Source organism: Falco rusticolus, chromosome 9, assembly GCF_015220075.1.
Source record: "Falco rusticolus isolate bFalRus1 chromosome 9, bFalRus1.pri, whole genome shotgun sequence".
Lineage (NCBI taxonomy): Eukaryota > Metazoa > Chordata > Aves > Falconiformes > Falconidae > Falco > Falco rusticolus.
In genome coordinates this window covers 18,535,615-18,553,903 of record NC_051195.1, presented here as the reverse complement: position 1 = coordinate 18,553,903, position 18,289 = coordinate 18,535,615, and the positions used below count along the sequence as shown (strand labels likewise).

Sequence of the window (18,289 nt, the reverse complement as noted above, 5' to 3'; positions counted from 1 at the left end):
AAAGGCGACAGCGCGTGCGCGGCGCGGCGGCCCGGCAGTTCCCGCCCATTCCCCTCGCGGCGGCCGGCGGCCGGGGCGCGTGCGCACTGTGCCTGCTGTCACGCGGTGCCTGCGTGCGCTTGGCGCCAAGCGGGCTGGGAGCGCGCGGGGCGGGGCGCGTGCCCGTAACGGCTGCCCGGGGATCGCCTCAGGCTGGTGGCCGTGCCCGCCGTAGCGGGGTCCTCCGGGTGTCCGGCTGCCTCGGCGCAGGCTTGGCGGCGAGGATGGGGGGCTTCTCCCGTATGGGCGCACGCAGTGGCAGCCCGCCTCCCCTCGGCTTTGCCGCTGCGGTAAACCCGCGGCAGGCCGCGCCCGCGGGCGGCCTCGCACGGCTCCCGCTTTCGTAAATGCTTCAGCTGTGGTGGGAGGGCCCGTTAGAGCGCTCTGGAGCTGGCGGCAAGCGGCGGAAGGGGGAGGCTAAGATCGTTTTTAAAGAATTGAAAGCAATTTGCCGAGCGCTGGGGGTGTGGAAGGAGGCCTGAGCCCACGTACGTGCTCGGAAGTGACGGGATGGCGGCCCGCTGGCCCCTCCTGCCGTCGGGGAAACATTAACGGAGCGCGGCTGGCGTTTAAGGGTAAAACTGGTTAGACAGCACCTTGCAGAGGGCAGGTTAAGACTAAACAGGCGCAAATGACAATGCAAATTCCTATTTTTACGGTTGATGCATTTACAAACCGGCCATTTTCTGGAAATCCTGCGGCAGTTTGTCTGCTTGAAAATGTAAGTTGAAAAATAACTTATGTGAAGGACTGCAGTGGCGTTTACCGTTCTGTACTTGACCTGAGCACTCAGCACGGCATTAGACTTTGCTTCCTTCGCTCAGGAGTTTTGCTTGCAAGCTTTGTTTGCTGTTGCTCCAGAATACGGAGAAATTAGTGCAAGGGTATGCTTTTTTTTTACCCATCAATTTTTTTTTCATACAAGACACGCTTCGAATTTTTTGTGGGTTTTAATTTTTTTTTTTAAGGAATATACTAACTTGTTTTAACAGAGTTACGGAAAAAAGAAATGGCTTAATTTTAAAGGCCCAGGAATTCAGAATGAAATCTCTGAAAGGAAATGCTGTAACAGAATCAGTACTCTAGTTTTTGAAGGAAGTGTTAAAAGTGGGTTTTGGTGTTAGTGTGTTTTTTGTGTTCCTCCCTCCTTTTTTCTTTATTTTTTTCTCTTTCTGTGGAAAGAAAGTGGGGAAATACTGAACTGGATCCGAGTCTTTCACCATTACTGGGTCAGATTCAGCTTTGCCCAAGTTTGAACAGCGAATTTTTATTTTTTCAAAGCATGGTAGTTTTAGCGCAGTTGACAGTAGTCATCCTCATCAGGGCGTTCTGAACAGTTGGTACTAATCTATACACAGTTGATAATTTCTACCAAAACCTAATCATTAAACAGCATTAGAAATGTATAGGCCTTAAAATATTTGTATGGTAACACTTGATGAGAATTTTAAGTATGAAAATATATGTAGAGAAGTCAATGGCGGTAGCTTCTACTGACAATATGAATCTTCTCTAGATGTTCCTAAGCCTATCTAGGTCTCCTACACTATAGCCCACTTACCAGATCAGCTAAAGTTATGACTCGGAACATGAAACTTCAGAGGTATTGTTGGCCCCCTGAAATCTAAATTCTCCCTCTGAAAGTGATCTTACTTAAAACCTATGAGCTTCTAGTTGCATTTTTTATATTAATTTTGCTTTATTACATTAGTATATTGTGAAGGCAACTTATTTGCATGTTGCCTTTGGAATGTTGGGGTTTTAAAGTTATTTTCTACAGTATCTGGGGCTAGAGGCTTTAGTGTTAAAGTAGAGATGCTAATTCATAATTTAATTCTATGCTCCAAGAAAGTGTGGTGCACCTAGCAGCAATGTTTCTGTTCTCTGTTCCTTTCAGAGTCTCAGGAGATGCTTTGCAAAAACTTGGGAGCAAGGCAAGACTGGCAAAGCAAGCCCTTTTGGTTTTCAGAAGTGCCACAGGATGGCAGTATTTCAATGAAGTTCTGTTTTTAATAACATTCTGGTTGGTCTTTGTTGTGGTTTAGTATCTTCAGAGTAATTGACAAAAGTGTTTTCCTGGAATAAAGGAGAGGCACTTGTTACTGTAAAAAGTTAGATTGTTGTTTTACTGTATAGAATGCACTCTGCAAATACAGGTCTATGATACCCATCAGTAATGGGTATGAAATCTGGCTGGGAAAGGATTAAAGTTACTAAGGGAAATAAGTAAAGTTAGCAGGGCAAATGTTTATCTTGCAGAGGATGAACCTGACCAGGTCCACTTAGTATTTTGTTTCATATTTTAAAAACCAGATTCTCAAACCTGGCCAGTTAGCATAGTTGTGTGGAGATCGAGCGATCGAACAAAGGTGAAGTCAAATTTTATGTAATTGCTACAACTTGTGTATCCTGGGCTCAGTGTTCATTGGTTTAAATCTGTAGGCAGTTAGAGCAGAATGTAGTGAGCTTACAGCATTTTTGTTTTTCAGTTTCTCGGCTTCTGCTGACTTAGCATGTCAACTTGTTCTTGTTGTTCAGAGCAGTATCAAGGGTACAGCCATAAGGGCTGATCAGCCATCTTGGTTGTTGCCCTAGCCATTACCACATACCTCTTGCTGGCATGAATTTTTTAGAGTTTCAAAAAGTTGTAGTTATTTTTAGATTATGTTAATAATGACTGACTTCTCAGTGTGACTTTAGTCATAACTTTTAAAAAGAAGATTTGTGTTCATGGAAAGACTGAGTTTAGTGGGTTTGGTGATTTTATTTTCCATGTATTCCAAGAATTTGTAAACTAATGGGAGAGATAGAAGTGCCTATGTATCACACTGATTGAACTAGTTACCCTGTTTTATGCTTAAAAGTTTGGGGTTTTTTTTCCCCTCTCAGAAAGTGTTTTAAACTAAAAACTATGTTTATTATAATTAAATGTCTGTATTTATTTGATAAAGTTTGATTCTGCATTTTTTGGCCTGCTCTTAATTGGATTTTTGGTTTCATCATTAGGACCTGGGTGAAGAATTGCACCAAAAAATCGCAACAGAAATGAATCTTTCAGAAACTGCTTTCATCAGAAAACTGCACCCTGGAGATGACTTTACCAGAAGTGGGTACTTCCTTTTACCCACCAAAATCTCTTACAGGGGAATAGGAAGACACTGTGGGTGCATTTGTAAGGAATGATGCTAATTTGTGAGACAGCCAAAGCATAATTTTGGAACTGTGATGTATCATACTTAATATAATAATGAGCCTTTTGCACATAGATTCTTTATAAAGTATTTGTGCTCTGTATCAAGTTCATTTTACAATATGGAAACATTTATTATTCTTGAATTAGAGAATTTGTTTTAGTGTCTTTTACTAAATAAGTTGTACAGAGAAAGTGTCCTAAAAATGCTGTGCAAAGATCCTTCAGTTAATACTTGCCTTTCTATTAATAATATCCCGAGATAACTTCTTATACAAGTGGAAGATAGAGATGGAACATGCTTATTCCAAACACACAAGACTGCAAACTGAGTAGAATCTGGCTTGGATGCTTAGGAATTCATCACTGGGGTAACTAAGCTACTATTTGAGTTTGTCACAAAATCTCACAAGTTGTCTATGGAGCCAATACTGGAAAATAAAGGTTTCCAACAAAATTGGGAAATCTGAAGTTGCCCAAATCAAACACACTAGGTTGCTTGTTTGAATGGTTTGAGTGGAGGGACTTCACTGGTGTTCTTTGGTAAGGGATGTATATATTATGGGAGAGGAAATGGAGAGACAATAGACAAGATGGAAAATACCAGACAAATACAGAGTTTGTTCAGAATCACTTTGTGGATTAGTTTTCAGCTGAATCAGTTTACTGAATCTGCTTACTTTGCAGTTGTGTGATGGCATGAGCCAGGGGGCTGGAACCCCACTAGCTTGGAGTTAGATTCCAGGTTAAGGCATCATGTTGGCATCATGTCGCTTTGACATGATGTAGTGGCAGAGAGAAATAAACATCTCTGAGGTTATTGGCTGTCCGAAAGAGACCCTTGAACACTGTGCAAACAAACAGTTCTTTATTAGTTGATTGCTTGTATGGGGACTGGGATTCTGTAGTCTCTGTAATGAAAGAGGATTTTCTTAAAGTAGTAGCTATCATTGCTTACTCCTGTTGTTAATAAATTGGAATTTGTTTTAGGGTTAGACTAATTGCTTCAGTCAGGAAGTGGTAATACTTTTCATTTTTCATGGTAACTTTTTTTAAATCTTAACACCTTGCCAGTATGTTTACACATTTTTTTTTCCTCCAAGTCATCCATATTCAACTGCATATAAAGCTCCAGCTGCTTTCCCATTAAAGTGCTTTTGGTATTAATGGGACTAGAGTTTGTGACATCAGAACTGTACAGCTGCTGAAGAGATGCACAATTTTTTTGAAGGAATTCAGTCACTGAGCTACACCTGCAAATGTGTGTATTGAGGGGTGGGGGGGAGTGAGAGGAGACCAGGAACATTAAAATGTTGTTTATGAGACTGTCATCTGCTTCTGGAACATTAGTTGATGTAGTAAGGGCTCCTGGACAAAGAGTATGCTTTTGCAGGAGTATGAGTTTGATCAGTCATTTAATTTCATTTTAGCTTTAAAAAAATCTGTGTTATTTTAGAGATGTGTTGATTTATCAGAGTACAAAATGTCGTCTTAGTCTGAGTACATCTGCATGTCTCAAGCATCCAGGCAGGTGTTCCGAGTCACAGAGCTTGTCTGTCTCCAGTCGGTCATGGGTGACTCCATTTCCTCCTGCGTTCAGCCACAATTCCCACTTAGGGGAGTGCATTAATGCCGCAGGGCAGGCGTGCAGCTGGGTTCTCTGCCGTGCCTCAGAGCACTTCTCTGCCATGTCCATTAGTTTCATCCACTAGGTTTTGCTGGGACTCTGTTTTCATTACATAGGGGACTGACTTCAATGAACAAATTTTTCACGGGGGCAATGACAGGAGTTGTTTGTTGGTTTTTTTTTTTTTTTTAAATATCATTTGGGTTTTTTGCACCTTTTGGTTGTGTTTGTATGGTAATTATTCACTTGAAATATGTTTTCATAATCATTCTCTTAAACACCATGGGACAAGAACTCTGCAAAAACATCAGGAAACCAAGTATAGTGCATTTTGCTTCTAGTTCTTTTAAACAACAAATAGAAATATGATTACTAGTGGAGGGTTAGTATGTATTAGAGGCTTTTACCGGTCTTGACTGGTGGTTTAAGCAAAATAATTCATAACTGACCTAGCTCTGATACAGGTTCTATAATACTAAAAAAACTATCTTTAACCCCTACAGTGTAACCCAGCCTGCAAGCGTATAGAAATAGTGACTGTGACGCTCTAGGATTCCATAATATGCCAGGACACAAAGGCTTTATCGAAGGTCTCTACTTTATTAAAAATTACTACATATACCACAAAAATCACCAATAGCAAGTATATCTATGATTAATGAAGTGACTATATATAGCTCTCAAGCTATTACAAATTATTATAAATGATCAGTAGTATAGCAGGAATCAGCAATAGCAGCAAGAAGTGTGTATCTACGGTATTACAGGTTACTACAAACTTATCACTAGTCAGTAATCAAACATCAATAATGTAACAGTAGTTATACTTACAGTAGATTACTTACATGTATATGTATGGTACCAAGCACATTAAATAGATTCCAGAGGGTAGGATGCAGCAAGCCCAGAAGTGGAAGGACAAACCAGACTCAGCCCAGAAGTGTGCCCAGAGGGGGACCAGTAAAATAGCAGTCTCAGTTTGACAATGATCTGTGTCATGGAGTTTGGAGTCAGCCGTGTGTCCCTGGCAAGGGTCCATGATCTCATATAAGGTTTGTGCAGACCTGTTTAGGACAGGCAAAAATACATGCAGCACAGAAAGGTCTTTGAGAAGCTCCAATTCAGGTAAAAATTAAGTAATTTTTATATCAGAGACATAAGAGAATACAGGACACCACCACTTGAAGAAGCCAGTGAATGCTGTTAATTCCAATTTTTCACATGGAACAGCCAATAGATAATGATGTTTTCTATTTTCTCAAAGCAGTTTTTATTTTTCCAGACTGTTTTCCTGTTCTTCCAGTTAGAACATCCAGTAGCAGTTAGATTCTTACTTTTTAGGGATGCTTTACCCTTTTTCCAGACTATATTTCACTTTTTTCAGGGGTTAAGTTGCTGTTACAGTTTGTTGATTTTGTGCTTACTGATGGTATCTTGATGTGTCTAGCTACCCAGCAGCGCTTCAAAGGTGCAAGCTTCGCTTCTCAAGGATGCTGCTGGTTCACAGGCCTAGTGCTCAGGTTGGCAGGCATTTCTGCGCTGTATTTCCTTTGCTTTTCTAACAAAGTAGCTTTTTTCTGTTACAAGTAGACTCCTGTTGTTGGCCTGACTCAAAAGCAATAGCTATTTCAAATATCAGTACAAAATAGGTTCCTAATAAGTCGTGTTTAAGACCAAGGCTGATTATAATGTGCATTTTGATTAACTGAAATGTCATCACTCTGTGTAAAGTTTTGAGATAAATTGAAGCTATAGACTTCTTCCACTTAATAATGCATAATAAACTTTATTGTCAAGGTTCCTGCTTTGGACTCAGGTGGTTCACCCCAGCCAATGAAGTTCCTCTCTGCGGTCATGCTACACTTGCAGCAGCTGCTGTGTTGTTTCACATACAAAGTATGTTTACAATCTATTTATTACTATAACATTTTAGAAAATTTACTTATAATTAAGACCTCTATTTTCTGCAACAAAAGCAATTAAATACTCAGAACATTTAGAGAACACATCTAGAAATCCGTTAGGTATTGTCTTTTACAACTGCTCTGTAATTGTAAGGTAGTCTGATGCCTAAACTTGGATTCCAGTGCCCTACTATTACTCATTTAAGAAAAGTGTTAGCTGTCATCTGGGAGAGTTACAATAGAATTTGATGAATAAGGAATATTTCTCTTTCCATTAAAAGGAAATTTCCATTCATTCTAGGAATGTGCAGGAAAGATTCCCCAGCAATTGCTGTGCTTGTTACCTTCAGAAGATTATTTGTTGAGGTAGTTGGGGATTTTGTCTCACAATATGCAAAATACAGGTTTACTGTAGTTAATTCTATTTTAGCTGTATAACCAATTTTTCTGAATATACTGAGCTACTCTATTATAATTCAGATTAAAATCCTTGTGTTTGGTAATGTTGCAGTGTTATCTTTCTAGAAAACACAAATTCAGTTCTGACATTTGTGACACTGAGTGGGGACTTAAAAGCCAGACAAGTGGAAGATTATATTGTGCTGGACTTACCACTTTATGTAACCTACCCACAGGTCAGTCAAAATGTTATTCAGTAAAGGCTTTCAAGGAAAGTGTGTGTTTATATTTGTATGCGTATGTCAGTCTTATCTGTCTTGTCTGTAGTTGGATAGATAGACATATATATATTCTATCTTTTACAGTGTGGTTTGGTTTTTTTTTTTCTTCAGGTACTTCATGAAGTAGAAGAGTTAATAAAGGTAAAAAAAATAATCTATATGTGGTCTTAGAAGCACATTTATAATAGCCATAGTTATTCTTATAATTGCTAAGAAGTGGCCACAAGGCATTGCTTGATGTACTCCTGAACTTGAAACACTCAACTTTAAAGGTCCGAGTCATGCAGCTCAGGAAATGGAATTCTCCAAAATGCTGCAGTTGCACTTTTGTCTCCCACTACCATTGACTGGAGTGTCAGTATTTATTTCAGTGGCATTTTCAGCCTGTAGTCTGCATGTGAGAGCAATCTAGTGGCCTTGCCCTCTTCTAGGTCCCTGAATTTCTTTCCAAGTTGACATATACAGAGCTCTTAGCACCTACCCATACCCATTCATGCACTTGGTGCATTTACTTTTCTTGCTTGCATGTACTTGACAGCTGCATGAAAGACCCTGTGTAAGCCCTGTTCTAGCAGGGAATTTGTTCTACAAAAATGTTAAGGAAATATTTTGTACTCAAATGATAGTGGTTTTTCTTTGTCTCCTTTAACTTTTCCACCAGGCAGCCATTGGTGACATGGTTGTTCAAGATCTCCGTTATTCTCCTGATACAAAGAAACTCTTAGTCCGCCTCAGTGATGCTTATGAAAGGTGTCATGCTTTTTTTTTTTTTTTTTTTTAAATTAAGTGTGCAGAAATTGAGTCTGCGTGTTTAACCTCTGTTCCTTACATACTAGGCTCTTTTATCTGTTTTTTAAATGGGTGGAGGTTAAAACCTCTTAATTTTAAATAACTGTTTAACATAGGATTTTATCTTCTAATGTGAGCTGCTTGAACCTGCAAAGCTGAATAAGATCAATCTGAAATCTATGTCCAAGAAAAGGAGGTGTAGGAAACTATTTTAACGATGGTGCATTTTCCCCATCCGTCTGAGTAAAAAAAAGATCCAGTAACCTAGCAGGAAATGAGGAGTCTTGCTTCTCAAATGAAAAAGTAATAGTTGCATAGCTGTAGAGGTCCTCTTAGTGAGATAGGGTGCATTAACAGAATACCATGGATTCTTGTTCCCAGTTGACTGTAATCTGCTTACCCATGCTTAACAGCATCATAAGTAGCTTAACAGAGAAAATTCCAATTCAAATTATTCCAAACCATTTGTTAATCTGAGAGAGCTGAACTTCATTAAGTCAAGTATGATTTGGATAGATATTGGCCAAACACAACTTCTTTAATCAGGCCAAATTACTATTATTTTCACTTGCAGTTTGGCTGAGCTAATGTTTAAAGAGTGGGCTAGCGGGGAGATAGAAATATCTTCAGCAGAGAACTATTTTTGCTCTTTCAGACTTTATTTTTTAAGGAGGTATCTGCAGCTTCTCAGACTTGAGGCTGTTGTGCTTTAGAATCCCATGAGGATCTGAATGGTGTTAGTTATTTGCTTGCTCTTTGCATTCTGTACTGGTGAAATATTTCTTTCAGTGATTAAAATGTTGAAACAAAAGTGTGCTCTTTTGTAGCTAATATTCCAGGATACTCTGCTTTCAGAAATAGATAGGAAATGCATGGCTTGAAATTTTTACTCTGTTTGCTTAAAGCATGTTATATTTAGGGTAGCCTTCTGTCCAATGACATTGGGAGGACAGTGCCCTAGCAAGATTCCTAAATCTTGTCTCTACGTTTTGCTGTGGCTGCTTTGGGATTGTAGAGAAGATGATTTAGTAGTTTTATGTTTCTTTTCAATACTTAATGTAAAATGAAGAATATGGGCTATTAAAATTCTATAATTATATTCAAGGTCTGTTTTGGAACAACTGCAAGTGAGCGCACAATGCTTTTTATCAGCTGAAAAGACGGGAAAGGTGAAAGGACTCATACTCACTCTTAAGGGAAATTCCAGTGGAAAACATAAAGGCCACGATTTTTACTCCAGATATTTTGCACCTTGGTATGGGGTTCTGGAAGACCCTGTTACAGGTATGTTTGTGTGATAAATAACTCTTACTCTTGTTTCAGTTCAGTTAAGAGGTTCTTATTAAACTTAATGAATCTGGTTTTGTGCTTTGGAGTCTCTCATAAATTACTGTTTCATATGGATAATAGTAGTGTGCTCATTAAACTGAAAACTTTCATGACTGTTGCTAACTCATTCAGAAAAAATCAGCTTCTTGCTGTCATCAGGCCAGATATTCCTGTGTCTTTTTCAGATCTTTTTTTAATCTCTTGTAATGATTTCTTAATAATGCTGCATGTCCTGGTGTCCTTGAGCCCTGGTAATTATGGTTACTTCACAGTAGAGTTTCCAGAAGGGTGTCTTTGTCCCTAGCTGCTAAGGTAGACTGAAGCAGCATTTCTAGCTATGAATTTGAGAAGTCCTCCTAAATTTTTAAGCCATCTGCCAGTCAGGAAACAAGAAATCTGTTTTCTAGTTTTCAGAAGCTGTGGTGAGACCATAAAGATCTCTTTGAGTTAGAGCCTGATACTTACTAATATTCGAAACTGAAAAAACCCTGAGGTTTTGTTGTGAAAACTGTTAGGAGAAGAAATAGTTTTGTTTTACACATTGACTTCTATGCACTTGTTCCTATTTTTAAAAAATACTCAAAAGTCTGTTCAGATTTTTCATGATTAGCTGTTCCTATTTCATTGAATAACATCATATTTATATGAATAACATTTTAAATATAGTATTTTGAGATTCTGGTATTAGGAAACCACTTTTGATAGACAAATGAGTACTTCGGCTCAAGTATTGTGATAAAAACCTCCCACCTATTTGTTATTCCTACCAGTTGTGGCTAATCATGAAGCCCTCACCTAGGCAAAATTTCCAGTGAAGCCAGAAGATGAGGAAGTAATACTGCTTTATTGTAAATAAATGATAAAGCCTAAAGTTCTGTCTGCTGCAGACTCTTAGGTGTTTTTGCCCTAAACACACGTGTGGCACTTGATTTGTTTGTGGCATGTACCTTTTGGAATGCACTTGCTCTATAAAGTAGTGATTCTAATCTAATTCCATACTTTATTTTCCAATTTCTTTTAAGGATCTGCTCATGCTGTTTTAAGCAGCTACTGGTCAGAGCAGCTGGGGAAGAAAGAAATGCTTGGTAAGAGAAAATGTTTTCTTGCAAAGCTGCCCATTTATGTAAAAGCTACTCACTAGAAAAGGAAAAGTTATATTATTACTACAATCCAAACTGTAGCAATAACTCCCTATGCATTTTCTCAATATGAATAGAACATTATATAATATTTTATGTGTCAGGTGATCTTTAAGAAATGGCTTTCTCTCCTACCCACCAACATCATGCCTGCAGGGAGTTCAAAGTATCAGTTTCTAGATTGTAACTCTCTGCAGTTAGGTTTTGATCTCAGCTTTTGGGTTTTAGTTTTCATGATCTTTCATCATAACTGAAGCTTGGTGAACTTCAGATGATGTTGTTTATGTCTTTTGATTGAATTTCACTTTACTCCTTGGTCTTTATGGCTTGCATTTTGGGTATTGGGAGCAGGTATCGTTTTCATTAATGATGTGTACTTCTCAGTACAGTTTGGACAGTGTTTTCCTTTCCCCTCATGTATATTAAGATGATACTGAAAAAAGTCATATGGTTTCTGCCTGATTGTGGAATTTTCTTGAGAATTACTCCAGATTAATTCCTTCAGTGACTTCTTTAGGAAACTTAAGGTTTAGAATAGCTAGTGTTATTATGGCTAGATAATAGGTATTTTTAACAGATTCTACTTACGGAATGTGCCTCGTGGTACGCTTTTTACTGGTTTCTGATACATCTGTGTAGGTATGAAGATCAGTTTTCCTCAGCATGATGATGTTTTACGTGGTAGCAAGGAATGATATAAGAAAGAATAGTCATGTTACAAGAACAGAAAGAACATGATTGGCTTTAAATATGTAAGCATGGGGACAAAATACATAGGCATAGGCAAATTTTGTTTGTGATTTTATTTGCAGTCTTACTTTTAAATGATTAAGCCTTAGTCTGAGATGACTGTCCCTCTGAGGTCAAAAAAGAGATTTACTGGTATTCTTTCAGTCAGTGAGATATGCTTATTAAATCACATACTTGTTGTTAAGTAGTAAACTGAAGAACTTGGAAAAAAATTAGAGAAGCTTAATAAATGACAACACAAGAGGCATTGGGTGTCTCTTTGCTTCTCAAGTTTCTAGTGCTTTGCCAGAGAATGCACGAACAACAGAAGCAACACAAAATACCCTAGCTGCTATCTGGTTCCCTAAGAGGTGGCAGGGGATTATGATTCTTTTGTGTACCTGACCGCAATTAAGTCTTTGGTAATATTTTGTTTTGAACAGAGGTTGGATCCTTGATCTAATAAGGTTCCCTGTCCATAAAAGTAAACTCTTTTCCAAACAAACAGCTACCTTGAATATAAGCTTTCCTATATTTGGTCAAATGAATCTCAAAATGGATTTTGTTGATAAGGTCTTTAAAGGATATGTGATAAGTTATCATACAAAATGGATTTAAAGAGAACAAGTTCATTTGACATCTGATCAATATGTGGTCTCTACGTGTTTATGAGAAATAATTTTTCCTTACATGCATGTGACTGAGGGGTATGAGGTAGTACTGGGGCAAAATCTATTATTAACGAGATTATTTGTAAGAGATGACTGGCAATCAAGAAGATTACATTATCACCAAAGATTAATAAAGACGACCATCATTTGAATTTTTAGAAATCTTTGCAGTAGCTTCTGTAATATCTGATACCTTTTATTGCAAGAATAAAAGAAGATTTTCTTCCATAAAATGAAAGATATTTTAGTTCAAAAATAGATCACATATGAAATAATATAAAAATGAAGAGCATTAAGTCTATGTTCAGATCTCTTTGGATATTGTGACCTCTAGGAGGAGGTCAGCTGCATCTCTGCTGAAGTATCAGACATAATTTCCTGTGTTTGAGTTCTCTTCTTACTTTTATTAGACCAAATTCTCAAACAACAGCCACCACCCCCATCAACTACAAAGAGAATTTTCCAGCCTTTTTACAAGGTGAAATACTTCACAATCTTTCTTGAAATGATGTATATGTCCTTGAATTTAAGCTGGGTGTTAAATCAGAGTTCGGTATCAGTCCTTGCCTTTTTTTCGTTTGAAGAGTCTCTGCAATATTTAAATATTATTATGTCTCCTATCAGATGTATAGACTTTCATAATTGCTAATGAATGCAGTATTTAGCACTACCTCTGTATCCAACCCTTCACATAGTTTTCACATTTCGAAGATAACATTTATAAACATACATAAGGAATTTGATGTAACCAAACAGATTAGAGGATTTAGCAAATAATTATGAAGAAAAGGGGCTTTATCCAGTACAATTTTTAATCTCGGTTGAAGCTAGAGGAATCTTTCTGTACCTCTTTACTTCAGACAACTGTAGTGATTTGCAGGGAAATTTTGGTTCTTGTTACTGCCTTTAACTTCTCTGATTCCTTCCCAGTACAGAACAGGTTTATAGCATTTGTTTTTTTTGTGGGAGGTGGGGTGGGGACCCAAACTAAAAAAATCCAACCAAAACCCAAACCTTACTTTGATAACTGTAAGATCATGCTTTCACAAATTTTGCTAGATTTCTTTCAACAGAAAATCTGTCCCATCTTCTAACTTTTTAGTTTCCTTACTTTTTTGTGTGTGTGAAGAAGTTGCTTTTAAATCTACCTGTATTTAAGTTGTTGCTAATTTGAATTCCCATGAAGAGTTTTGCAGTTATAATCATAGTCTTCATCTTTCCCAGGTAATCTCAACACAGAGATTGATCACATCAGATTTATGCACAAGTGTATCATTTCTGCCAAAGGAGAGGAGTTTCCCTCCGTCAATCACCAGATTTATCCACCTTCTTTCTTAGAATAAAAAAAGTAATGGAGATCTTAACTTCACTTAAGAAAAAAGTGCTGCTTTCATCAGTCCTTTTACAGGGTTTAGAAGTTTGACCCAAATAATAATTTCTAAAAATAGATACTTTTAAGAGAGTGGCACTTGTTCCTGAGTTGATGTCATTATGATGATGTCATGAAGAAAATCCATTACTCCCCAAATTCTGTAAGCAGTGGTCATTGAGAACCATCCAGGCTGATAAGAAGCTCTTCAAAACAACAGGATAATACTACTACAAGGCTGCTGGCTGCTTTGTGAATGAGTGGTACATGAATCTATGATCCTGTATATCAACATGCTCAATTTCACAGTGAAATAATTAATCGCTTTTATTTAAATCTGCTGTCATGAGAGAGCGGGAGAGTTTAGTTGTGTATCCACACTTGGCAATAGTAATTGATCAAATTTATCATGGTCTGGATCTTTAAGTGTCCAAAATACTCAACTTGAAGGCATTCCATGCATAGTTGTTATTCTGACGAGTTAAAAACAATAACTGGTGGTTCTGTAAGTGCAAAAGAACAGAAAGTATCTTTCTTTATGAATCTTTACATAGCTGCCATTTCCACTGTTTTGGAGTGTTTGCTTTGGGTGAGAATCTAATATCCTGTTATAAGGAAGACCTTTCTGAGTGGCTGAGAAATTGTTTTAAAGCATACGTTATATATGCCATCTGTTACAGGTCCTATGATCTGAATACAATCTCTGTCCAATATTCAAATTATGGGTTTGTGAGGAAAACCACGCCTTTTAGCTTTGAAGAAATTTTGCACTAGTTGGAAGTTTGAGTAAGGAGACTGTGAACGTTAATGCCTCTTCATCCATTTATAGCCTTTGACAGAAACAACACTAAACCCAAACCTTTGCTAGGTGCCATCTGCACCAGACCGTTTTCTGATCACATAGTTGTGCAACTAAAGTTGGACTGCTGAAGTAAGTCTGCAGACTGAACATGTGAGGTGAGCATTATCGTCTCACCTGTATATGACTAAACAGTTTCAGCAAAAGTTTAGTTCTGTAATTATTTACAGGTAGAAGGCTATTTCTACTTAAACTTTATCCAGCTATATTAAGTTATGTATTCAGGATTATATAAATCAATATCTGTTCCTGTCTATGTAAGAATTTGGTCTCAGTTTGTGACAGCTGAAGCAGCATCTTTGTTTCTTTGTAGGCTTTTTCCGCTGCCCTGTTTGAGCTTTATTTTCCCATTATCCTGGTGTTCTTCCTTCTTATCTACAGAAATTGTCTATCGCATGAATGGGAGAATTCAGGACTGCTTTTGGTATGCAAAGGAAACTTGGTTGGCCATGTTGCAGCAAACTATCCTTCACTACTTGTCTTAACTAGCATTTTTGTCACTTGATAGACAAGTTCTAACCTGAGATACAGCCTCAGCTAATCTTCGTCTGCAAAGACAATTCATCTAGGGAGTCCCTGCTACAGTGCTTGCTCTGGTGCTGCTTGCTTTGTGAAGACAGAGCTCTCCTTTCCCTGAGTTTTCATGGATTTTTAAATAATTTGTGATAGATACTAGGGTTTTTTTAACTGTGGATTCTTGTTTCCATTTAGCTTTTCAATGCTCCCGCCGTGGAGGAGAGTTGAAGATTTCAGTGCGTAATGATGGAAGAGTTGACATTGCGGGGCGAATTGCTATTGTATTAAAAGGAAACCTGGCTTTCTGAAGAAATTCACACTCATCTCCCACACTTTCAAATTATTCATATTATGCTAGTTATATCTTCACTCTAGGCAGTGAATCACCACTGGCCTCAAAATTATTTGATTACTTATTGTCCATTTGAAAAAATTGCTTCAAAATAATCACTACTCATCTTCAAGATCCTTGGCATTGTTTTCTTCACTTTCATTTTGCCACTTCCTATGTACACTGACCTCAAAAAATGTCCAAGGACAGCTATCTTGTTTTTCTTTTTAAATGATTCTGTTCTTATTTCCAGATTCCATGTTAAAAGCCATTTCTGCTTCCTGGACTGAATTGTAAACATTTCTGATTGATAAAATAATCAAACTTTTTCCCTTTTCAGTCATTTTCCATGAAATCTGACTACAGTCCTTTAAAAAAAATTTTTTTTCTCTGCCATACATCTGCCATATATGATGCTGATATGTTCATTAATTTACTTGAATTAAAATATGAAAAAAATAGAAATGGTTTAGAGATGTGCTTTGTAGTTCTGTTCTGAACAGTATTTTTGAAAGAGGGATGGTATTGCAGTGGCTCATGTTAAATGCTGCTTGGTCAATATTTTTAATTAAAGTTTTACAGAAACATTTGACAGATTGGCATAGTGATGTATAAAAAACTGGTCAAAAATCAGAAAGAAAACTTAGTTACAGCAATGTCATTTACTTTTCAAAGACTGAAGATTTGCACCTAAACTAAAAGTTTCTTCTGTAACTTTCTTCATGAAGTGTATGGCTTCAGTTTTTGTGATTTTTTGCTTTAGTGTTCTGGTCTTTCTCTGAATTTATTAGGAATATTGAAATGTTTCAGTTACTCTAGCTAAAACTCAGTTTTCCCTTTCAAATCGCTTTTGTCCTAAGCTTTGCTTTAGTTTTTTTCTTTGCAATATTTCAAGATGAGGGATTTAAACTCAAAGGCATTTTAATACTGTGGGAATGCTGGATGTCAGCCTTATAAATTATGACGAACTTAGTCATGCCAAGTTGCCCTATTTCCAGTTATTTTGAATTTTACCATAACTTGTAACTTAGATCTTACTTAAGTCTGACTAGCTGGAGGCAAGTAACAGTGTGAGAATCCTAGGATTCATTTGAAATAAAAGCTTCTAGTTCCTGCCACTACACAGAACATACTAAAAATATGATTTTAATGCACTAGAAAGCCCAGGAGCTAGGTGGCAAGCAAAAGGATCTCCAAATGGAAATGCATGTTCTTCTTCTTCCTGAAGTTCCTGGACCTGAAATGTGGTTTATAAACATGGACTTGATCATCAGCTACAAGACTCGGCTATGCAGGCAGCTTAATAGCAGCGTTGCAACAACATGTTTAGCAGCCACCCTGACCTTGCCTTCTCACAAAGCAAACTGATAACTTTCTGGCTACTGACCTGGGTCTTCTTGGGCAATACCGCAGGCTTGTTTTGCTGCATTCGCTACTTCCTACCGGGTTATGCAGAGAGTGAATCTGGCCCATAATCTGAGATGCTTTGCAAAAAACCCCTTCCTTAAGAATATAAATGAACTAAGGAAGCAATTATTGTTTATCCGTCCACATTTAACAGACAGTACAAATACTTTTTTTTTCACTCAAGAGGTCTAATAATGAACAAAGCACAGTACATTGTAAACATATTTGCTATCTAAATTTCCTGACCAAACAAGTATCTTTGCTGCTTAATGCATTTTTTTTATAGTTTACTACTACTTTGTCACTGTTTCTGTTCAGGATAGAAAAATCACCAGAGCTCAGGTGGGAGACTGTGCAGTAATGTGTTTGTAATCAACAGATTAGTTAATCAGCCATGATTTATTAATGATGCATTAATTATACCTGATTGTGCAGTTCTGCTGCCTAAATGGAGCTTTAAAGGAGTTATTTTATTAATCATCATTGTGCTAATTGCAGACACTTACAGAAGGATTGCTAATTAAACATGCAACCATATGCAAAATAAGCAAGGCTGCTGAGAGTGGCAAGAAAAAGAGCACTCATTTTCTGAATAGCAACTTTATTCTCATGAAATATTGTGTAGTTGACCTGGTGATCCTGATTACTCACCGAGACTTATTTTAATACATTGCATATTTTCAGTCAGCAGTAAATTAAATTAATTGTGGCAAATTCTGTCCATCTTCCCTAGTGCAAAAAATATGTAGTGTGAACTTCAAATAAAATTACTTAGAATTTGTGTGGCCTTGTGTCACATTTTCATGTGAAGGATTTACCTGTTGTTTTTTTAGTTGTATATAGTTAATCTAACTTAACTATCTTGACTTGAGCAAGATCCTGAATGCTAAATTACCTTAGCACCAAATGAATTGTATGATTGCATTTGAAATGAGAATTCAGACTCAAAATCACATGAGTTTTACATCAAGAAAAAGAGGAACACAGTGATGTTTAACTCATTCAATTTCCAAAAGCTCAAGTCAGCATAGAAAATGCAGGAAGGAAACAGTGCTTCAAGGTAGATTTCTATGAAGAGACTACTGTAATTTAAATAAACATTAGTGCCATGTGATCTTCAACCTACATAGTACATTTTTTAGGCCCTTACAATGCTAAATACAATTTTTGAGTGCTATAGAATTTGAGTGCTATAGAATTTAACGCATTTTTTTTTAAATGCAAGTTGCTAGGCCTTCTTCATTGATTAAATAAAACTTTGAGAGAATTTTCTAGAACTGCCTGTATAATATTACAACTATTAACATAGAAGTTTACAATTCAGTGTTTCTCTAAGAAAATAGTTAACTTGCATTGTTTTGGTAAAATATTGAATCAAAAGTTAAATTAAGTGAAGAATAAGTGAAAGGCCGGAAAAATGCAGTATCTCTGTTAGGGTTTCTGGTGCAGAGAATTTGCAGAACTGTTTTGTGCTGCTCTCTTATTAAGACTGTAGCACAGGGATGTGTTGAACCAAAGGCAAACACACTTCCAAAAATTCCTATGCACTTAAGAGTTATTTATCATGAAAGTGTCCAACAGAAGGCCATTAAGTTACAGGCCACTGTAAGTTTTGAGTGAGCCTGTGGCTAGATCCAACAGCTGAGATACGAAAATTTAGATCCACATTTGGTCATTTTATTTCTTTAGTGTGTGCCTTTGCAGAGGCAT

General features: G+C 37.3%; 1 protein-coding gene across 1 annotated transcript; it reads left to right on the top strand.

Moving 5' to 3' along the window:
- Nucleotides 1-179: 179 nt before the first annotated feature.
- PBLD (phenazine biosynthesis like protein domain containing) lies at nucleotides 180-17,389 on the top strand. The gene is made up of 9 exons (XM_037400099.1): nucleotides 180-760; nucleotides 3,046-3,145; nucleotides 6,654-6,752; nucleotides 7,286-7,395; nucleotides 7,552-7,581; nucleotides 8,102-8,190; nucleotides 9,335-9,513; nucleotides 10,581-10,643; nucleotides 15,037-17,389. The coding sequence occupies exons 1-9, from the start codon at nucleotides 671-673 to the stop codon at nucleotides 15,147-15,149; spliced, it is 873 nt and encodes a 290-aa protein (XP_037255996.1). The 5' UTR covers nucleotides 180-670; the 3' UTR covers nucleotides 15,150-17,389.
- Nucleotides 17,390-18,289: the final 900 nt, after the last annotated feature.

What these genes read in the sequence shown, in the direction of transcription:
- PBLD (XM_037400099.1), top strand. Translation starts at nt 671, where the DNA reads ATGACAATGCAAATTCCTATTTTTACGGTTGATGCATTTACAAACCGG. An exon ending in AAGTAGAAGAGTTAATAAAG is followed by an intron (nt 7,582 to 8,101) that starts GTAAAAAAAATA and finishes CTTTTCCACCAG; the next exon opens with GCAGCCATTGGTGACATGGT. An exon ending in GGGGAAGAAAGAAATGCTTG is followed by an intron (nt 10,644 to 15,036) that starts GTAAGAGAAAAT and finishes GTTTCCATTTAG; the next exon opens with CTTTTCAATGCTCCCGCCGT.